At 41.8% G+C, this 24,019-nt stretch overlaps 1 protein-coding gene across 1 annotated transcript in view; it reads left to right on the top strand.

Annotated features, from left to right (window-relative positions):
• The window catches only part of cfap299 (cilia and flagella associated protein 299), a 154,579-nt gene that overhangs the window by 121,920 nt on the left and 8,640 nt on the right, over positions 1–24,019 (top strand). The window contains exon 5 of the mRNA XM_037531483.1: positions 6,251–6,393. Within this exon, the coding sequence (XP_037387380.1) occupies positions 6,251–6,393 (143 nt within the window). The remainder of the gene's footprint in view (positions 1–6,250; positions 6,394–24,019) is intronic.

Raw genomic sequence — 24,019 nt, forward strand, 5'->3', positions numbered from 1 at the left:
TCATTAATATGAACGAACTGGTGTCTTGAAATGACCTGCATGCGCACATCTGACTCAGCAACGTCATGTGAATGAATCACGTGTCACGTGCATCAACAGTAAACAAACTGAGGAACAGAGTCTTCACTGCAAAGATAATTAACTCTAAACAGCTCTTAGCTGCATTATTATTAAAGCAAGACAGAGGCGAAAAGGGTGAGATTTGTTGCTGCTACACCATTTACAGGCTTTAACTTCTGTTTGGCTCTGCTGCCATGGTAAAGCTGAATGATGGCGCATGCGCAGTGGAAGAAAAAGCACATGAATTCTGATCTGAGCGTTCACAACAAGGTCACCTGGCCACAAATCAAATACGTATCCAATCTAGGACCACATATGTCTCGGGTCGGATTTGAAAAGGTCAGATTTGTGTGTCTAAACAGCCCCGAAACAGCAGATCTGAGTCACATTAGGGCAAATAATTTGGATTTGTGCCACTATGTAATGTGATTGTAGCATATGTGTCTGGAATATATTTAGTCTAATGGAGCTGGATGTGATGTCATAACGGGAATGTTTGAGGATCACCATAAGAAATGTGGACTTATTAGGGTGGGAACAAACAATGTGAAATTTGAAAACCAATCCAATGTCTCATAAAGGTGGAGCTCAAAGTAGGGGCGATTGTGCATTTGTCAACATTGCTCAACAGACAACAAGCCTGTTGTTAGTCCATGGAAGTAAACCAAATAAGCATGGCTGAAAAGTCATTACACTGAGTAATACACTAAAAGTCGTTGTCCCTAGGAGTGAATTCTTATTACCAGATTGTCCCATGAGACTAGGATATCTGAAGAGCAATACTTCAGTTCAGTTAGACAAATGTGGCCCTAGGAACTAGAGCATTATCTAGACCCAGTGCTTCTTTGTAATGAGGGGTAATGGTACATTGGTGGATATGTTGTCCTTTAAAAATGAAGAGATTAGAGCTTTGCAAAATAATGACTCAAGTGTGCAAACATTCCGGGCTGTCCAGCATCATTTTTAACTTGTGGAAATCTCCTTACAAGATGTTGAAAATCTGTTCACCACCGTAGTCGAATTTATTTGTTCACTTTTTAATTTATGCACTCTACACATGACTGATAATGATTAGTTAACTGATTGGAACAAGCTGGCAATATGTTCAGGAGTTTTAAACATTAAAGCAAAAGTTTGACCAAAAAACTATTTACAGTTCTCCTCTTAATCTAAATGTACCTGGTCACCAGACATTCAGATTCAAGTCAGTAACATGGATGCAAGTCATTCTGGGGTCGATATTGACTGACTTGCAACCCGACTCAGAGTCACTCTTCCCTTAACTGACTTGTGACTAAACTTGGTGAAACTCGTGAAATTTCAGCCTGAGAATAAAACACAAACAAAACCAAGTCAATCACAACTGCCGACCAGAAGCCAGTAAATGTTTCGTTTCCAACCTTAGGTTTATATCGGGTTGAATTTAAAAGTGTGCTTGAAAAGCACTACAGGACAGCGATGAGAACCGACCACTTAAAAATAGCAGCCTGGAGGCACAGTAACAAAATAGTTTAATTCTAAACGATAAACAGTAGTCTTTGTCAAGTCTTCCCAAGTTCATGTATTAATGAATTATGACCATATTTGGCACATAAAACCACACAACTGTTATAAGTGGCCCCCAAGAATAATAAAATACAAAAATGTAGGAAATGGGTCCTCGAGTACTCTTAAATAAAAAGGGCTGTGTTATCACTGTTATCATTGCACCATGAGCTGAAATTCTGAGACTGAGTTGGGTTCACCTAGCTCCACTTAGTACTCCGGGTTTGTACAAGTCATCCCAAGCAAGTGTAAATCTGGTAGATCCCAACAGAAGCAGCGCACCTCAGCACATCTGGTTTCCACCGCTGCATCTATTACACAAGCCCTACTGTGTGAAGTCACTTCCAAGTCAAATAAGCAACCCCCCCACCACTTCCCACCCCCCAACCCCTGAAGAACACCTAAAGAGACACAAGAGTAAGCCTGCCAGAAAAAGGACTAGGCCCTCAAACATTCCTGTCATCCAGGCCATGTTTTCATTACCCCAACAAATTTACACAGTTGTTAGTGATGGCCCGGGATTCCTCCTAAAGCACAACCCACCAATAATAAACAGAGACCAGCTGACACCCTCGGACACCTGCGCAAGCCTCCCTGACAGTGCAGGATTGTTCCCAGGGTGAGGTTTGGGTGGGGAGCATTGGGGGGGGTTAACCAGCAGGCCTGAATGTTCCTGTGAAAGAGGGTCCTGCCACTGTACCACCCTGTTGCTTGTTTCACAGATAAAAATGCGTCAGTGGAAAATACTACCGCAGCGAAACGCCCTTGTGAACCGTGCAGTCCTGTGATAAAAGCTTTTCAGTCATTTTCCTTTGCGTCCCATTGTATTCAGTGGTGCTTTAACAACAACAAAGGCTGTAAGTCCCCTTTGCATTCTTTGTGATTAGATATTTACAAAGTAGTCCTTCTTCACAAAATCTTACTTAATAGCAGTCTTAAAGCATTGTTATATCTGTGACAGAGCTGTATGTAAGGTGAATATAAATATATTTTTAGCCAGGAATCAAATGTATATTCAAATTTGAATTCTATTAGGACACAATTGACATTCTAGAAGCCTAGTGAGTGTATTCTGCAGTGGGCTGTCTCTGCCTTTCCGCCAGTACTTTTCTGACTCCACTACAGGTTAATGCTTGCTAATGTCACATAAGCCAACCTCTTCTACCTTTCTTTAAAGGTTTTCAGTGCAATAACTATTGAATGGTTGATCGCTTGTAATTCTATAGTGCTTTTAGAGAAACAACGCCCTCCTCTCTTGCCAAGTACATGTTGCTTCCTGTAGTCTACATTATAATTCTTCTGAAGTGTCCACATAATTCTCAAATTCATGAGAGGTAAACATCTCTGTGTCCAACTTTTGGAAGCGAAGGTCCTTGGATTTGGTTCCCTCACTCTCAGTCCATCCGTGCTTAGTTTCACCGGCTAACTAACAACTGGCCTCGCCACTCCCATTCCAGCTCTGCCCCAACACCTCCTCCTCATCATTATGTACACCTGTTTCTCATTTGTGGACTCATTAGAACAAAGATATATAAACTGCCTTCATGCTCGTCTGATGGGCCTATTTCTAATTCCAAAGTCATAATTTCAAAGATTTTTGCATTAACGTGCTTTGTAGTCAGAAATATGGAACGTACTTTGATACATGCTGGTGGTTGGTATATGTTACTAACATTTCCCCTGTAAGAATGTACATAATGCAACCAATGCTTGGAGATTTAAACACATGTCTATGGCCTATTCAGTGGCTACTAAAAGTTAGTTGCATTTAGAAAAATGAAGAATTTCCAGCAATCACTGAAACCATTCTTTGCTCAACTTTGAGCTACATGTTTATACATATAGCATTTGTGCTGTGGACTTGTACAGCAAGCTAGCAATGTAGGCTAGCAAAACAGAGGCAAAAATAGCGAGGGCTAAACTTTAATACATCGATTTTTTTTAAAACTGTGTGTAAAATAGGCTGTAGAGAGACTGTATCATCTAACCTTGTACATGACTTGGTTTTAGTAGTTAGCAACGCTGCTGCAGCTCAATGTCTCAGCTTTTGCTCAGTACTCCGGTGTGTTGCATTTTATTTTAAATGAAACCGCTTTGTTTGAATTTGTCCGTAGACAGAGCTGACTGCAGGGGCTGTGTTTCACATAGCATGGATTGTGCATTTTCAGAAACTGTGAGTCACCAAAGCACAGTATTTCTAAAAATCACACAGTGTATTTCTGGGCTTTAGAGGACATTCAACTACAACTCGACCAGCCATAAAATCTTTAACAACAATATAAAAAGTGAGCTCCTCAGATTAGCTTTGGATGTGATTTCCTGCCGTCGCTGTGCTACAGAGACGGCTGTTGAGAGAGACAGATGAGGAGCACTATGAAATGTACTTTTCTTAGAACTGTACAAAAGCACTTTTCTGGTGTAGTCCACCCTTCGCCACCTCCACTGCAATACTACACGATACAAGGTAATTAATGTAGCCTAGCTAGCTAATGCATTTCATATAAAATCAGCTAGATTTTAAAAATGTAACAGTTAAGGTACATTGCACTCCTGTACACTAACTCATTCATTCTAAATAAATAATACATTGGGGTATGAGTTGATTTTCATTCCACCAGTGGAATGGCCTCTAGGGGTCTACAAAGGGGGTAAAGCCAAAAAAAAAGGAATAAATGCGAATGACTACAATGTGACTAAATGAAGTAGTTTTCTTCAATATAATTGAGCATAAGTAAACGTATTATAATTAGAAAATACTTAAAAAGTGCAAATTCATCCATAATTTTATTTTAGTGTAATTGAGAAAATATAATAGTACGTGTCCACTTTTGATTAGTTGTGAACCTGTATAGGGGCGGCACGGTGGTGTTGGTGGGTAGCGCTGTCGCCTCACAACAAGGAGGGCCTGAGTTCGAGTCCCCGGCCGGGCTGTCCTCTCTGTGTGGAGTTTGCATGTTCTCCCTGTGTCTGCGTGGGTTTCCTCCGGGTTCTCCGGTTTCCTCCCACAGTCCAAAGACATGCAGTCAGGCCAATTGGACATGCTAAATTGCCCTTGCGATGGACTGGCGACCTGTCCAGGGTGTATCCTGCCTTCCGCCCGAAGACTGCTGGGATACCTCCAGCACCCCCCCACGACCCTGACGGAGAAGCGGCTTAGATAATGGATGGATGGATGGATGAATCTGTATACTCTCTCTCAATGTACTGTGATGCAACTTTACAGCAGATTCAACTAGATTTTTAGGTTTTATCAATGATTTTCCATTCCCTTAAGGACAAAATGGAGCTCAAATGTAAATGTAATTTCTGCAAATTTTTTAGTAACTACTATGAAACTACAATGCAAGTTAGATAGTTATGACTAATAAATATGCAGGCAGTTTAAAAGGTTAAAAAAAGAATTGCAGAACATCCTGATTCAAGGTAGTTTACTCCCAAAAGCTTACTTTAGCTAATAGTGAGATGCAGGCAAGTCCATCTGAGAGGAGAACACCTGTTCTCCAAAGCTACTTGACGGAACCATGCAGTTCCATTGAGCTGTGCTTTTTATTGCTTTGACTCATGAGTTATGAGGGCGAAGGTAAGCTTTCCACCATGGTGTAGCTGTGGGCTGGAAGGGTTTTGATTCCCTATTCTGCAATCGAAAGATGATCTGCGTGCCTCGCTCTTCCCACTGTATTTCTTAGCCCCCGTCTGATGATTTCTTTTCAAGGATGACGGGGGAGCACAGAAGCCACAGATAAGGTAGATGGCTCGGCCCCTGGCCAGCTGCGAACCCGATAGCATCTGTTTAAAGTATATAAAGAGGAGCGCCCTTCCTTTTTAAGTCTGCAGCACTAGTTATCTCACTTTTATCCCGCACATGTAAGGGAATCCACAGATGGCCGGAGTTCTGACAGAAATACAAATGTGATATCAGTGACTGTAGTTGAGGGGAGAAAAAAGAGACAAGGGGAAGGTTTCACAGGAGAAGTGTGACTCCCTCATTCTGAAGTAAACATGCAAGCCAAAACAAAGCTCCTCTTCACAGCAGACGTTGTTGTCGGTCATTCTTTCATCATTATCATCCAGACAAAATAACCACTGAATGTTCTCCAAACAGCTAAATGTGTACTCTGTCTTGAGCCGCCCTCTATTGTGAAGGGGATATCTTTGGCATCAGAAGGGCTCTCTCATGGTTGTCATCTGAGCAGTGTTTTTGTAATTCCTTTAAATTTGTACTCTCCACCAGAACCATCTGAATTTATAATCTTTAATCTCATGATTTTTTTTTCAAACAATAGATAAGTTGTTAAAGTTGTTAAATATTTGTGCAATTAGCAACTGTATTATAGCATCTGTTTACTTGATTGATAAATTGACACCAAGCCATTTACAGAAAGAAGAAAAAAATGTTTTGTATGAATTAAAGTTTGCTTCGTTTCCATCACTCCAGTCAGACTCTCAGTCATGATTTCAATACTTTTATCAGTGTGATTGTTCATAAAGTTTGTCTAGTCATATAGTTTCAGTGTGGGTGCATTTGTAATGGATATTTCCTAATAACTATAGGTGTAATGTTTTATATCTCACTTTTTTCTCCATCTTCTCAAGATAGCATATTAAAGATTATTTATACAGCATGCTCTTCTGTTTTTCTTTGCAGTCCATCATTTTTGTAAGGGACCGCAATTCTCATGGACAGGAAATATCTGGGTATATAGACTACTCCCACAGACTACAGTTTGAAGACTTTGAACCATATTTCAGCGGAAAGAAAAGATTTTTGCCAAGACCGACTGACTTAAGGTAAGCCTTTTCTATTCTTATTTGCTTAGACTGGACTCCAGTAACTACTGTTGAATTAAAGCTTGGCCCTTAAGGTTAAGCCTAGTGTTACTATATATATTCACATTCAGAAATACTTGAGCAACAGCAATCAGCTGAAGTACTGCAGCACATAAAAAAGCAGATGTTATGAAAATATAGAAAGTGTGAGCATCTCTGGGGTTTTCTTAATTTGCTGTCTTAGAGGTGATTTTGGAGGCTATCAACAAGTGTTTCACTTTTATCAGTCTCTCCAATATGGCTCCACAATATATAGATAAGTGATTAGAATTATCATATTGGCCATATGCAGACAACCCTATATCAATGTGTTCTGAGCATCCTGACCAACCTTACAAAAAACCTTACAACCTTACAAAGTTTCAAGGGAGTTTCTGTGGATGTTAACATGAAATCAACACATTCATGTGATCCAACAAAGAAAATGACAATAATAATTTAATATGTAGTAAGGCATTCTGTCAACTCTTTCAACTTACAGAACCCTTCAATTTAATGAGTAATTGTAGCACACAATTCATTATTTTCCAAAATATTAAAATTTAGAGTCCTCTTTCAGAAAACTAGGAGTTTCACAAAAATAAAGGTGAGAGTTCAGAAATCTAGAGTCGACTCCAAAGTTTCGCACTCTGCACCATGATGTTCAAGTTTGCCTGCATCCACATGCACACAGTATGAAATATTCTGCTGTCACTGCAAAAACAGTCAATAGAAATATACATCCTTTCACAGCACATACACCAATTGTCCAGTTGCAATTTACTTCGGACAAAGTGGGAAACAAAATAAAATGCAAAACTGCAAACAATGCAAAACAATGCTGGTGCCAAAATACTCTACTCCCCTGAAGGAGTCATCAGAGGAAAAATCAGGTACAATTTAGCTAGTACCCGTTATTCAACCAAGTTTATTTAGCTAGCGTTAGCTCTCCGCAGTTCCTTTTTCAAGATCAAACATAATTAAAATTGTAATCTTTTTTGGCAGATGTTTTTCTCTGTGTCTCATTGTTCAGAATCAAGATAATTGTGTGGAATTGAATCTTGGAATCGTATTTAAAGTCTAGTCAAAAATTTCTTGAATCGAACAACCCGACAAAAGACACTTATTTTCTTTTTATTCTGAATAGTCACACAATTTGGATACATTTGGTGTATGTTTTGCAGTTTAATGTTAACATGCTGGATAATTAATAGATTTCAATCATTCCAAACTGCTTGGTTTCAATGAGTTACAACAACATAGTGCAATTGTGTATTGTTGCATTTGACATTAGAAACTTGGCATTATGTAGTAAATCTAATCTCAGACCTGAATTAATTTGGCTGAAAGCAATTTTTGCTAATGTTTGTAAGTTGTGGCCTACCTGACAACTGTTGCTACAAAAGTTTGTGGGCAGAGCTCAGACAGGTAATTTGCAAGTAACAGTATAATCCCAGTGTTGTAATTTGTCTATATTGTGCAGCTCTATTGGCCATGGAATTGTCGTGAAAGAGGAAATACTGTCAGAGGGTAGTTTGTACATTGACTTTACTTCTGCTAATTTACTTCTGCTGCTTCTAAGCTTCTCAAAAGTGCAGACTAAGCACAACAAACCCCAAAACATTTAGCTCTGTTTAGTAGTCATCTGAATTAAAGTTGAATTGAAGCTAAACATGCTATATTTACTTCTGCACTACTTAGTTGATTTGGCTTAGAATGCCTGCTTGAATAGCACATCTTGTCGACTGGCATTTCAACTTAGAAAGAGGCACTCATTATATTCAGTGCGAATGTTCTGTAAGAAAGCAGTTTCTTTCACGTGGTGGCAAGGATTCATTTGAAGCTTCACACATTTCATATGTGCGTACCCAGTAACAAAACTGATACATTTCAAACATGTGCTAAAAAATCCATTGAAAATTGGTGCTCTTAGAAATAAGTGCTTACAACCCCAATTCCAATGAAGTTGGGACGTTGTGTAAAACATAAATAAAAACAGAATATGATGATTTGCAAATCCTTTTCAACCTATATTCAATTGAATACACTACAAAGACAAGATATTTAGTATTCAAGCGGATAAGCTTTTTGCAAATATTCACTCATTTTCAATTTGATGCCTGCAACACGTTCCAAAAAAGTTGGGACAGGGGCATGTTTACCACTGTGTTACATCACCTTTCCTTTTAACAATACTCAGTAAGCGTTTGGGAACTGAGGACACTAATTGTTGAAGCCTTGAAGGTGGAATTCTTTCCCATTCTTGCTTGATGTACAACTTCAGTTGCTCAACAGTCCGGGGTCTCCGTTGTCGTATTTTGCATTTCATAATGCTCCACACATAACCCGGCCGGGCTCAGCCTGAAGAGGCAATGTAGGGAAGGCCATGTGGGCCCACCACCCGCAAGGTCCAGCATGGGGGAGCGGTGCAGTGCCATATTGGCAGTGGGAGATTGCGCGGAGGCCCTAGGAAACTAGCTCTTGGTACATGGAATGTAACATAACTTGGGGGGGGCGGAACTTGTGCAGGAGGTTGAGAGGTACCAACTAGATATAGTTGGGCTCACCTCCACCCACAGTGTCAGCTCTGGAACCAAACTCCTGGATAGGGGTTGGTCTCTCTCCTACTCAGGGGTTGCACAGGGTGAGAGGCGCCGGGCGGGTGTTGGAATGCAGTTGGAATTTGTCCCGATGGACGAGAGGGTCGCCTCAACACGAATTAAAATCGCAGAGAGGAAAACTTTGACTGTTGTCTGTGCTTATGCACCAACAGGTCAGAGTATTCGGCCTTCTTGGAGCGAGGGGCGGGGTCCTGGAAAGACTCCATAGTCCTACTGGGAGACTTCAATGCTCACGTTGGCAATGACTGGGAGACTCCGACCGATAGTTGAACCTCAGATTGAGGAGGAACAATGTGGATTCTGTCCCGGCCGTGGAACAATGGATCAGCTTTTCACCCTCTCACAGATTGTTGAGGGGGCATGGGAGTTTGCCAACCCAGTGTATATGTGTTTTGTGGACTTGGAGAAGGCTTATAACCGTGTTCCTCGAGATATCTTGTGGGAGGTCCTCCGGGGGTATGGGGTGCCAGGGCTACTACTCTGGGCTATCCAATCTCTGTACTCCCAGAGTGAGAGCTGTGTCCGTATACTCGCCATTAAGTCAGACTTTTTCAGTGTTAGCGTTGGACTCCGCCAGGGTTGTGCATTGTCTCCACTCTTGTTCGTGATATTCATGGACAGAGTGTCAGGGCATAGCCGGGGTCAGGAGGGCATTATGTGTGGAGGCCGGAGGGTGGCGTCTGCTATTTGCAGATGATGTTCTTTTGGCGGAATCACATGGATGCCTCCAGCGCTCGCTGGAGCGGTTTGCAGCTGAGTGTGAAGCGGTTGGTATGCGGATCAGCACCTCCAAGTCTGAGTCCATGGTCTTGGCGGAAAAGGATGGCATACCCACTCCAGGTAAGGGGAAAGGACCTGCCCCAGGTGGAGGAGTTTAAGTATCTTGGGGTCTTGTTCATGAAAGGGATCATGAGATCGGCCGTAGGCTGGGACAGGCGGCAGCAGTAATGCGGTCACTGTACCGGACTGTAGTGGTGAAGAGGGAGTTGAGCCAAAAAGCGAAGCTCTCTGTTTACCGGTCGATCTACATCCCAATCCTCACCTATGGTCATGAGCTGTGGGTAATGACCGAAAGAACGAGATCGCAAATACAAGCGGCGGAAATGAGCTTTCTTCATCGGGTCTATTTGATAAAGTGAGGAGCTCGGTCATCTGGGAAAAGCTGAGAGTAGAGCCGCTACTCCTCCACATTGAGAGGAGCCAGCTGAGGTGGTTCGGGCATCTGAACCGGATGCCCCCTGGATGCCTCACGGTGGGGGTGTTCCAGGCACGGCCTACCAGGACAAGACGCCAGGGTCGTCTGGGATTGTCTGGACTAGCGGGCAACGACGATGGATGGATAATGCGCCACACATTTTCAATGGGGGACAGGTCTGGACTGCAGGCAGGCCAGTCTAGTACCCACACTCTTTTACTATGTAGCCATGCTCTTGTAACACATGCAGAATGTGGCTTGGCATTGTCTTGCTGGAATAAGCAGGGACTTCCCTGAAAAAGATGTTGCTTGGATGGCAGCATATGTTGCTCCAAAGCCTGTATGTACCTTTCAGCATTAATGGTGCCTTCACAGACGTGCAAGTTACCCATGCCATGGGCGCTAACACACCCCCATACCACCAGAGATGCTGGCTTTTGAACTTTGTGCTGATAACATCTGGACAATCCTTTTCCTCTTTGGCCCGGAGGACACGACGTCCATGATTTCCAAAAACAATTTGAAATGTGGACTCGTCAGACCACAGGACACTTTTCCACTTTGTGTCAGTCCATCTCAGATGAGCTCGGGCCCAGAGAAGCTGGTGGCGTTTCTGGGTATTGTTGATATATGGCTTTCACTTTGCATGGCAGAGTTTTAACTTGCACTTGTAGATGTAGCGACGAACTGTGTTCACTGACAGTGGTTTTGTGAAGCGTTCCTGAGCCCATGTGGTAATATCCGTTACAGAATGATGCCGGTTTTTAATGCAGTGACGCCTGAGGGATTGAAGATTCACAGGCATTCAATGTTGGTTTTCTGCCTTGCTGCTTACTTGCAGAGATTTCTCCAGATTCTCTGAATCTTTTGATGATGTTATGGACTGTAGATGATGAAATCCCTAAATTCCTTGCAATTGCACATTGAGTAACATTGTTCTTAAACAGTTGGACTATTTGCTCACGCAGTTGTTCACAAAGTGGTGAACCTCGCCTCATCCTTGCTTGTGAACGACTGAGCCTTTCAGGGATGCTCCCTTTATACCCAATCATGACACTAACCTGTTTCCAATTAACCTGTTCACCTGTGGAATGTTTCAAACAGGTGTTTTTTGAGCATTCCTCAACTTTCCCAGTTTTTTGTTGCCCCTGTCCCAACTTCTTTGGAACGTGTTGCATGCATCAAATTCAAAATGAGTGAATATTTGCAAAAAAACAAAGTTTATCCATTTGAACATTAAATATCTTGTCTTTGTAGTGTATTCAATTGAATATAGGTTAAAAAGGATTTGCATTCTGTTATATGATATGTATTCTGTTTTTATTAATGTTTTATACAATGTCCCAACTTCATTAGAATTGGGGTTGTACATTGTGCATGGGTGTTTGTGTGTGCGTGAGTGAGGGAGAGAGAGAGAAAAATATAGAGAGAGGTATATTGTGTTTGCCCATATGTGGAAAACAATATGCATCGAAATAAGAATTGTTTTGATATCCATTTTAAACTCTATTTTAATAGAGCTGCATATTCAGCTGCCAAAGTTATCTAGTAAAAGAGATAACTAAATGATGACTCACAGTATGGTAAAAAAAAAGTGACAGATTTGTCTGTTTCAGCCTTGAAATGACGCAGAAACTGAATGATCTAAAAGATCATTCAACCTTTTATATTCAGTTAGTTCATTATATGTTGATGCAGAGACCTTCTACACATACAGTACTGTACAAAAGTCAGAGAGAATGCTTCATTAATTGTATCTTCCAGCCAGAATGGCTGTTAAGTACGAATTATTCATTTCTTAGCATCAGCAAAAACAAAATATTACAGGTTTTTACCACAGGAAGTAGTAAACTTACAAGGCATATATGGGGCGAGACTGACTGACCAAATTTTTTTGACGTGAGATAAATGAATGTCTTTGCATGCTAGTCTGTAATAGGACTGAGGTTAGATGGCTTTTGACATCTAAAAACTACAAAGCTCATGAGGCAGGGATGACACAGATAAGCTTACAGCCTTCATTGCAGTCTTTCATAAATAAAACACTCTACTGTTGGATTTTTGTTGTTTTCCTGTTAGCCGTGAGGTTGTATGCATCTTTTTATCTCTTAGTTGTGAGTAACAGCCAGTCTGAGATATACTCTTGTCCAGTCTCTTGCTCACTCACTCTCTTTTTTCTTTTCCTTGCTTCCTTCAACGTCTTCATCGATCTCTTCGCAGCTTCTGCCATGATGTCCATGCTGCTTCTTATAGCTAGCTGAAGACCTATAGCTGCTGGTGTGTAACATGGTGCTGTAAATCATTACGCAGTTCTTGCAAGAGGTGTAATGCTGGCTTCTTCAAAGTTACATAGCACTATAGCAGACATTTAGAACCCAGAGTGGCAATGAGAGAGATGCTATTCTCTCTATTATAAGTCAGGGTACCATCAAAATGATTTTGAATCTTATTTTAAGGTAAAAATGTTACATGATGTTGCTGTAAGCACTGTTTATCTATAAAGGACCCATAACAACCATGCAGGAAAGGTCCTCTAAAGTTTCTCTAAAACTTTTAATAATGTTTTAAACTCCAGGTTAGGAAGTTTTTCACTTCTTTTTCTTTGACTTACCCTTCATTATAAGTGGTTTATCTTATATCTTATCTCAGAAATATCTTCAGAAACATGAATGGTGGTTTTGATGGGGTGGTCTCTGACTTCTTCATAGAAACTGACTAATAATAGAAACAAGGACATACAGTGTCACCAATATAAAGAACTGCCCTGCATCGAAAGCTGTTTGACTAATAATGGATGTTTTTTTTTTTTTATTCTTCTTCTTTCCCCTTTCTCTTTTTCTCTCTCTTATGTGCTTGCATCATGAATCCACACTCGTATCTATGGTGATTAGAGAGTAAATGTTTTCAACAGGTTATATATTCTGCTGAATCAAAGTTCTAGATGTTATATAATCGGAGATCATGTGAAAGATGACATGCACACCTGTGCTACTGCAGGACGCCAACACAGCCCAGTGTCCTCCCAATCCCAAACAGTGTAAGCAAAGGAAGTAAGTGCACTTCAGAGTGAGCGCCTGCACACCAACCCCCCCCCCCTCTCCCTTCTCCTCCTCCTCCTCCTCCTCCTCCTCTCTCTCTCCCTCTTCCCTTCTCTCCCGGGAAAAATAAGAGGCAGTGCTTGCGGTGGCCACTAACATGGAGCAGATGAGTCCTTCCCTGTACAGATGCACAACTCCACACCGCAGTTGGACTCTTCTCTCACCACAGTGAGAGAGGGGAAAAAAGCTATGACCACCAGCCGAGGACATTTTCATATGCTTTGCTAGTGCAGGCAAGAATGTGTAGTTAAATAAAAAAGAAGACATAAGAGCTTACCAGTGTTCAGTGTGTAATAGGGCCGTCATAATTACTTGATATATATATATATACATATAGATAGATAGATATATAGATATAGATATATACATAAGTAGAAATGACAGCCCTATTACACTTGGCCTCGTTTGACTGCAAGTTGAGAATTTTTATGTGTCTAGTATATAATCCATTTAAGAAGAATCTAAAGCATAATAAACACAAACTTTGGGTTCGATTTCCTCCCACTGTGCCCCTGTGTTTATCCCCCAGTGATTGTCCAGATAGACATTTAGATGCACAGCCTCTTATGGTATACCCAATTTTACCACGTGTGTTTTATGTGTCTGTGTGTGTCTGTGCACACCTATGTCCCTTCATATGCGCATACACGTAGGTAGTTTGTGGCAGTTCTGAGCTTGAAGACCTTTTCTTGCAGAAATACAGGGCCAAAACCATCTGGTACCTACCATGCTGAATTTCTGCAGTGCACTCGTGGCTAGGGTAAACTGAGCTGCTGTAAAGATTGCTGTCCTGCTTTACTAACTCATTCCAGACACATAGATCAATGCCTCAATTTGCATGATACCATTCTCCATAAATCTTCATGATCTGTGCCATCTTTCAGTTGTGTGAAGTTTTGTCTGCAAAATATTTAGGGACACACTGATATGGGAATTGTGGGCTAATGCAGATGTGCATGAAAGATATTGGACATCTGCTAATACTGATAAACATTTATAAAATGGGACAAAATTTACCTAAAGAAGTATTGCAGAGAAATAAAACATTTGTTTCTATAGGGTTACAAATTCAGTTCACAGTGGCAAAGCTGGACCACCTGAAGGCCCTTGTAAGGAAAGTTTAAAAGAGTGATAAGATAATGACTTCAGCTCAGTATTAAGAGGACTAAGGTTATGACAACGGAAAAATGCTAACTTTACTATCGATAGAGAAGAGATAGAAGTGGCAGGTTTTTGTTTTCTCAGATCAATTATTGACAACAAAGAATCCTCTTGGCACAAGAAAAAACAAACAAGGAAGTTTTTGTGCAAAAGTTATGGCACAATTTATATTTTATTTATTTCCAATATGTTAAATTTAGCAAATAAATAGAAACTGTGCACCATAATTTGCAGAAAAAAAAGTTTATTATTTTTATGTTTATTGCCTGTACAGGATGTGTTAACTTATTTTCCTTAGAAAAATCAACAAATCAATAATCAACCAAACATAATATGATCAGGTGTATTCAAACTTTTTTTGAATACAAATGCAGTTTTGGACAATGACAAGATCTGATACTGTTATACAGCTATATGTGAGCATAGACATCTAAAACAATCATTAAATATTTGGTATCATGTTATAATAATGATAATTCATAATTAAGAAATCATTCACTAATCAAGAAATCATTAATCACAATTTATTCATCATTAATATATTAACATTTTCTAATAAACATATCATAAAATAATATAAAGCTATTACTCCAAAAAAGAAGTAATGAGCTTTCAATTCATAATTAACTTCATGTACTAAACATGAATTTAATCATTATTAGTGATAAAATGACAGTCTAAATATAATAATCTACTTCTTTTAAGCTTTGTAATGAATGTGAATCAGAAAAAAGTGAATCAGAGATTCAGACATTATGCGCTGTTAGTAAATATGCTATGTGAGTATTTACATCTGATTTTCTTGGTCATGTTTTTCACAAATGATAATCTATCTGCAAAAGTTTTCCCGTTTATAATCTAAAGTGTAATAATAATCAAAATAGTTATTTTAATATAAGTATCTATAAACCCCCGTACATCATTTACACATTTCTTTACACTAGAATAAGAGGCATTAGTCCATAAACAACCTCAGTCAACATGCTTATCTATCCTGCCTTGACGCAGCCATTTGAGACAGAACATCAGGCCACCGTTAAGGATGTAGGCGTGAGCTGATCAGTTTTATAAAACCTAAGGCAGAAACAAACATCACAAACAAAACAAGCAAATTATGCCAGACAAAGGCAAACTGAAAGATGAGAGCTACTTACAGCAAACACAAGAACAGAAACCACCTGAGAAAGGAGTGGTAACAGACTAATTAACACTAGTGATATGGCATGATTACATGGTAGGACAGAGAAAAGGAATGGAGCCAGCAATCACTTCAGATTAAGGGCTGAAAAAAACAACTTAAGTCATTTGAAAACCACAGTCATGTAATGGTTTATATTTGTCTTACAGAGCAATGTTAATATAGTAATTAAATCATGCAACTCTAAATGCTTAATTAGTCAAGTAACAGCTAGTGTATGCCTTATAAAGTAGTATTGTTATGAAGTGTTATGAAATATTTTCATAATTAGAACTATTATGTTACAGAATCTCATACTAACACGCATGCCCTCAGGGGTCCTGGGACACCAAGTAAAGACCACCGCTGTAGGTGATCACTCATAACTAAAATGTAACATATAACCCAGTGTGGCATTTGTTCAATGAAAACAATGAAAACAAATTATTAGACTATAACCACAAAAATCTCACAATCAGTAAGATGGGACACCCCCCCCCCCAAAAAAAAAAAAAAAAAAAAAAAAAACTTCCATTTAATACGGTAACCATGGACAAATGTACAGATTTCTTTTTTTCCTATCCCAGTATTGGGTTTTGTAGTTAAGAAAAAGGTCTATTATTAACAGCTGAGTTTCCACGAAAACCATTGGATTTTTCGCACATTTGCGAAGCAGTGTGGGTGTGGTGCCACCTCCAAGGTTGATGTTAAGCATTTTATGTTGCTTGGTGACATCTCTTCAGGGACAGTGAGGGGCCACAAGTGTCAGAGAACATGTCCAAATTGCACATGTGTGTTGCGTTGTTTATGTGCATTTCAGTCACGAAAATGAACAGACGAAAAGCTGTCGAGCGCCTGGCCTGCCTTCCAGCCCACTCTGACTCGAAAATTTAAAAGCTCTGGAACACTATTCTGCCCATCTTTTTCATGTTCTCTGTTAAAATATCTCACATCTGTCCTGTTGCTTCGACCCAAAAGTGAGTGGTTCACCAGTGCATAAAAGTGGTCAACCCAAAAATGTTAATTGCTATATGGCGTTTCAGTATAAATAGACACTGAAAAAAAACGCTGTCAAACCTTTCTAAAAAAGAGGAAGTGCACATGTATCTCGGCTGCTAAGATCCTAGCAAGATTGTTTTTCTTCTGTATACATTTGAAGGCATATGGAAAGAAAGAAGAGTTTCCTTTCTTTTGGGAAGTCAGGGTTGACCATTTGGGACATTACCCAGAACTAGGATGTTTGATCTAAACTGCAAATGGAGCATGGGCTAAACTTATGATTTCATGCACCACTGTATACTCCCTCCACAAAATCTAGATTCTAGTGTGAATGCCTGCCATGTTTACTGTAAAGGCAGTGACTCAATTGGCCAACCGCAAGTGAGGGAAGAAAGGTCTTTCCTGTGATGCAGGATGGCAAAAAGGGACCCTTCAAGTATGTTTAATTCCATCCATTATGTTTCTGTTTAGTTCTTATTTCCCTCTCTTCTCATTTAAAGCACACTTTGTTTGCTTTGGTGCTAACACAAGGTCCCATGGTTTCTGGTCACCTCAGCTGGTTGAGAATGAAACATTTAGGCCACATCTTTCTGCTCTCTCTTGTTCTTTGTCTCTGTCCAATTTGTGTTAATAAACTGGAGATATTTCAAGATGTTACAACCATAAGATGAGGCCTCTTGAATGCTGGAAAATGGATGTTAATCCATGCCTCTTGATTCAGCTTGATTTACTCACAGAGGGTGTGCGAAAAGGAACTGGTCAAGCCTTTGGGAATACAAGTGTCATATGCCAATTTCTTCAAAGATTCTAAAAACGTATGGTATAATAAACCAAAGTTATAATGATAAGTAAGGGAACCATACTAATGTTTATCGTACTGCTTGTAATATATGTAAACGATTTGCATGGATATTTCTTTAAATTTCTTCATTGCTGCTTTTACTCTGCAATATCCTACTACACTCTTAAAAATGAATAATTCTTTGAAAAGAAGAGCCACCGAAAGCAGTGGTTCTCAAATCGGGCCTCAGGGACCCCAGAACCTCTATTTCTTTAGTTCTATCCCTAACTGTCAAGTTGCGAAAGAGCAGAAAAGTAAACTCTTCAGGGGTCCCAGCGGGCCAATTTGGGAACCACCACTCCACTTTGCAGATAAGCAAATTCACAGCACTAAAAATCAGAACTACATTCACTATTTTCATGTTCACCCTGCATTCATGTGATTGTACGTTCATTTTCATGTTGAAAGTAATAAACACATTCTGATGAAGCTTATTTTGCTTATTCTTATAGATAAAAGCAAAGTGGACTGCTTTTTAAAATGAAAAGACTTCTAGCCTACAGTCACCCAGTTTCATCTCATAATACTACTATATGTTGAAGGCAGTGTCTGAACGCAACACTGATAATAAATGTCAACAGGCAATTTGTTCCAAGTCAACGAGGTTGAAAAACATTAGCGTGATCCTTGCCTTGGAACTAAAGGTGGTTCTTTTGTCACTTTGCAAAGAACCCTTCTGGTACCTCTACTTACATAAAATGAAGATGTTTTAGCCACAGTACAGTTCTGTCTTTCCCTTCTACAATCTTGGCAAAATGTTTACACATGATTTGTGGGCGAGTTAAATGCTTTAGCATCTAGGGAATATTTTTATGACCATTATGCAAATGCCTGCGTCTTTATGCTTCACCAGAGACCGCTACTGAAACAAATCCACCAAAGACCGGCCCATCTGCCAAACGAAGCCAGCATCTGAGTTTGCGAATACTCACGAACAGTGATTTATTTGTTGGAGGGTCAAGGTCATTAACATTTTACATCTGTTGTTTATAACATGTTGGACAGTTAAGCAACATAACAGAACTACAAAATGTATTGTGGGCTGGCTGGGTGCCAAAGTGATATCATGATCTAGAAAGATTTGGTTAATATGCTGTTGCTCTCTGTCTCTCTGTCTCTCTCTCTCTCTCAATGTGCCTCTCCCATAGATTTATAAAGGGCCTCCTCCCTGAGGTCCAACTTTGTTCTTGGACCACAAACTACTGCTTGGGAATAGCTGAGGTCCACTTGTGCAACCCTCAGCGCCTCAAAGTGTGACATTTGGAGTTGTGTTTCTGCAAAGCAGCTGTCTTCCAGCACTTCAGCTAGTGATGAGAACCACTAAAAGGGGCCAGACTGTCAGTTTTGGATCAGGCGACTCCAATAGCCCCAATGTGCATTCTATTACCGCTTGTTTTGCGCATCAATAACAGTCAGATCTGTTCTCACTGCCACCTCAAATGGACTGCCACAGTTCAACTTTATCGTGATTGCTATGGAGAGCAGAACTTTTGGGAGTCTGTATTCTTGCCGTTTGTGATTCACCGGCTGGTGCTCACTTGAAACGCTTCATTTGAAACCATTGCAGAATCTTATATTTGAAAATAAACCTCTGAAACAGGAAGCTTGTTCACATATATAGCCCTGCAAATAGCACGGAGTCTCCTCAGCCAGTTCGGAAATGTCGAATGCATGTCAAAATTCGTTCCAATCTACACACCAAATATTTGCTCATAGTAGTGCTGGCACTTTACAGTGTCAAAAAAAGAATGAAAAAACCTCCTCCTGGACTTAAATGTAAGTGGTAATTTTTTTTATTTTGAATAGAACCCAACAAATACAAAAACTGATCATATTTTTGTAAATATTTCCTTATGAAAGACCATTTTTACTTGAAAATTTTAACATGCATACTGATTTTTCCCCTTGTTTACTTCATTTGCTGTTACATTTCTGCATAAAGGGGAACAGATTTTTTTTTAAATGTATGCATAATTCAACTATTGAAAGTAATTAGAAAGGTTTAATGTGAAGTGGTTCATTGTAGAGAATCTCACAAAAATGTTCTACAACTCAAATATGGCCATTTATTTACTTTCCAAAATTAATTAACTTTTGACCAATGAATCTACATGTCATTTCAGCTTTTTACGTTATTGTCAGAACAAATCTCCAAACTGAAGTAACTTTAAAGGAGAAGAATAAAAAACATTCTTAACTTTTAGTGCAAGTTATAATGGAACAAGATGTCAGAATAAGTTTGCTATTAGTCCATTTATCATGAAGTGTTAACAATGTAAAGTGGTATTTTCAGATTATGCTAAAGAGTAAAAAAACAAATGGAGACATAAGGTAGAGTTCTGGCAGCAACAACATGTAATGATAGTAGTAAAAAGGGGTAAATCAAAAAAATAAATAAATAAATGATTTGAGTTTCATTCCAAAAAACACTGTAGACCACTTTCAAGATTTTTTTAATGATATATGGTGTTGGGAGCAGGCTTTATTACGATTAATTCCACTTTTATTAGAAAACAAAGTTTGTTTTCCATTACACCTCAGCTGTGATTCATTTCAAAAACATCTATGTATCCAAAATTGCATTTTGTTTTGGGTTCTGTTTTGCATTGCAACATGTATCTCTCCACCCTGAGTGTATTTAAAATTTGATTTTACATATCATCATCATTGTTAACCGCTTAGTCCAGATAGGGTCACGGTGATAGTTGGGAGAGCAGAGAATCCCAGACGACCCTGTCCCCCGCAACTTCCTCCAGCTCATTCCTGAGGACCCCAAGCTGCTTCCAGGCCAACTTGGAGATTTAATCCCTCCAGCGGTTATTAGGACGACCCCGGGGCAGTGCCTGGTACACCCCCACTGTGAGGCGTCCAGGGGGCATCTGGATTAGATGCCCAAACCACCTCAGCTGGCTCCTCTCAATGCGGAGGCGTTGACTGGTGACCGAGCTCCTCACCATATCAAATAGAGTGTAGCCTGCCACCACAGCTCATGACCATAGGTGAGGATCGGGATGTAGACTGACCAGTAAACAGAGAGCTCCGCCTTATTGCTCAGCTCCTTCTTCACCACTACAGTCCAGTACAGTGACCGCATTACTGCTGCCATCTGTCCCAGCCTGTGGCCGATCTCACGATCCCTTTTCCAATCACTCATGAATAAGACCTCAAGATACTTAAACTCCTCCACCTGGGGCAAGTCCTTTCTCCTTACCTGGAGTGGGCATGCCATCCTTTTCCAGGCTAAGACCATGGACTCAGACTTGGAGGTGCTGATCCACATACCAGTCACTTTACACTCAGCTGCAAATCACTCCAGTGAGCGCTGGAGGCATCCATGTGTTCCAGCTAAAAGAACATCATCATCTGCAAATAGCACAGATGCCACCCTCCGGGCTCCACACATAATGTACTCTTGACCCGGGCTGGGCCATGACACCCTGTTCCTGAATATCACGAACGGGAGTGGAGACAGGGCACAACCCTGGCGGAGTCCAACGCTAACGCTGAAAGAGTCTGAACTAACGCCGAGTATACAAACACAGCTCTCACTCTGGGAGCACAGAGGTTGAATGGCCTGGAGTAGTAGCCATGGCACCCCATACTCCCAGAGGACCTCCCACAAGATTTCTCGGGGAACACAATCAAAGTCTTCTCCAAATCCACAAGACACATGTAGGCAGGGAAAAGGCAAACTCCTATGCCCCCTCAACAATCTGTGAGAGGGTAAAAAAAAAAAAACTGGTCCATTGTTCCACAGCTGGTATGGAATCTGTATTGTTCCTCCTCAATCTGAGGTTCAACTATTGGTCAAAGTCTCCTTACCAGTGTCTTGGCATAGGCTTTCCCAGGGAGGCTGAGCACTGTGATACCCCGATAGTGTACACACACCCTCAGGTCCCCTTTCTTAAAAATAGGGTCTGCCAGTCCAAGGGTACTGTTCGTGAGGTCCATACAATATTGCAGAGGCATGTCAGCCATGACAGCCCCACAATATCCAGAGCCTTAAGCATCTCCGGATGAATCCCATCCACTCTGGTGCCTTGCCACTGAAGAGCTTGCGAACTACCCCAGTGACCTCCACCAGGGAAATGGAGGTTGACACACCAGAAGCCTCTGACCCTGACTCCCGTGAGGGAGGCATGTCTCCCGGATTAAGGAGTTCCTCAAAGTGCTCCTTCCACCAACCAACAATATCCTTATTTGAAGTCAGACTTTCTCTACTCCTGCCGAATACAGCTTGGGCGCAGCCACCCTGACCGCTTCTGAGTCGCTGTACAGTTGTCCAGAACCTCCTTGAGGCCGACTTTTTCATGGCTTTACCAAACTTCTCCCACGCCCTGGATTTTGCTTCTGCCACCATTGCAGCTGCCACCTTTTTTGCCTGTCAGTACCCATCTGGAACTTGGAACGTTACCTCACAGGCGGGGAAAGAGCCTGAGTTGGTGCGCGAGGTTGAGAGATACCGGCTAGATATAGTCGGGCTCACCTCAACACACAGCTTGGGCTCTGGGTCCAATCTCCTTGAGAGGGGCTGGACTTTATTCTTTTCTTGCCCATGGTGAGAGGCGGCGGGCAGGTGTGGGCTTTCTCATAGCCCCTCGACTCGGTGCCTGTATGTTGGGGTTTTCTCCGGTGGACGAGAGGGTAGCTTCCCTACGCCTTCGGGTTGGGGAACGGGTCCTGACTGTTGTCTGTGCTTATGCACCGAACAGCAGTTCAGAGTACCCAGCCTTCTTAGAGTCCTTGGGAAGGGTGCTTGAAAGTGCTCCTCCTGGAGACTCTATGTCCTACTGGGGGACTTCAACGCTCACGTGGGCAATGACAGTGAGACCTGGAGGGGTGTGATTGGGAGGAATGGCCTCTCTGATCTGAACCCGAGTGGTGTTCAGTTACGAACACCATGTTTTGGACACTCGGGTAAAGAGAGGAGCTGAGCTGTCAACTGATCACCATCTGGTGGTGAGTTGGATCAGGTGGTGGGGGAAGATGCCGGTCAGACCAGGCAAGCCCAAACGTATAGTGAGGGTTTGCTGGGAACGTCTAGCAGAAGAACCTGTCAGATTGATCTTCAACTCACACCTCCGTCAGAACTTTGACCAGATATCGGGGGAGGTGGGGGACATTGACTCAGAATGGGCCATGTTCCGTTCCTCCATTGCTGAAGCGGTTGACTGTAGCTGTGGCCGTAAGGTAGTTGGTGCCTGTCGGGGCGGTAATCCTCGAACCCGGTGGTGGACACCCCAGGTGAGAGATGCCGTCAAGCTGAAGAAGGAGTCCTACCGGGCATGTGCGGCTTCAGTTGTCACCAAGGCAAAAACCCGTGTATGGGAGGAGTTTGGTGAGGCCTTGGAAAGTGACTTTAAGTCGGCTCCGAAAAGATTCTGGCAAACCGTCAGGCGACTCAGAAGGGGAAAGCAGTGTGCCACTAGCACTGTATATAGTGGAGATGGTGTGCTGCTGACTTCGACTGAAGACGTCATTGGGCGGTGGAAGGAGTACTTTGAGGACCTTCTCAATCCCACCGACACGTTCTCCAGTGAGGAGGCTGAGTCTGGGGACATGGGAATAGGCTTGTCCATTACTGAGGCCGAAGTCGCTAAGGTAGTTAAGAAGCTCCTTGGTGGCAAGGCTCCGGGGGTGGATGAGATCCGCCCTGAGTTCCTCAAGGCTCTGGATGTTGTGGGGCTGTCTTGGCTGACACGCCTTTTCAACATTGCGTGGACATCGGGGGCGGTGCCACTGGATTGGCAGACTGGGGTGGTGGTGCCTCTTTTTAAAAAAGGGGACCGGAGGGTGTGTTCCAGGGGAATCACACTCCTCAGCCTCCCTGGCAAGGTCTATGCAGGGGTACTGGAGAAGAGAGTCCGGCTTATAGTCGAACCTCGGATCCAGGAGGAACAGTGCGGGTTCCGCCCTGGTCGTGGAACACTGGACCAACTCTTCACCCTCTCCAGGATTCTGGAGGGTTCATGGGAGTTTGCCCAACCAGTCCACATGTGCTTTGTGGATCTGGAGAAGGCATTCGACTGTGTTCCCCGGGGTATTCTGTGGGAGGTGCTTCGGGAGTACGGGGTACATGGCTCTACGAGCCATTCAGGCCCTGTACAAACAAAGCAGGAGTTTGCTTCGCATGGCCGGCAGTAAGTCAGACTCGTTCCCAGTGAGAGTTGGACTCCGTCAGGGCTGCCCTTTGTCACCGATTCTATTCATAATTTTTATGGATAGAATTTCTAGGCGCAGTCAAGGGATGGAGGGTGTCCGGTTTGGTGACCTCAGGGTCACATTGCTGCTGTTTGCAGATGATGTGGTCCTATTGGGGACATCAGGCCGCGAACTTCAGCTTTCGCTGGATCGGTTTGCAGCCGAGTGTGAAGCGGCTGGGATGAGAATCAGTACCTCTAAATCCGAGACCATGGTTCTCAGGCGGAAAAGGGTGGAGAGCCCTCTCTGGGTCGGGGATAGGCTCTTGCCTCAAGTGGAGGAGTTCAAGTATCTCGGGGTCTTGTTCACGAGTGA

This window comes from Pygocentrus nattereri, chromosome 20 (genome assembly GCF_015220715.1).
Source record: "Pygocentrus nattereri isolate fPygNat1 chromosome 20, fPygNat1.pri, whole genome shotgun sequence".
Lineage (NCBI taxonomy): Eukaryota > Metazoa > Chordata > Actinopteri > Characiformes > Serrasalmidae > Pygocentrus > Pygocentrus nattereri.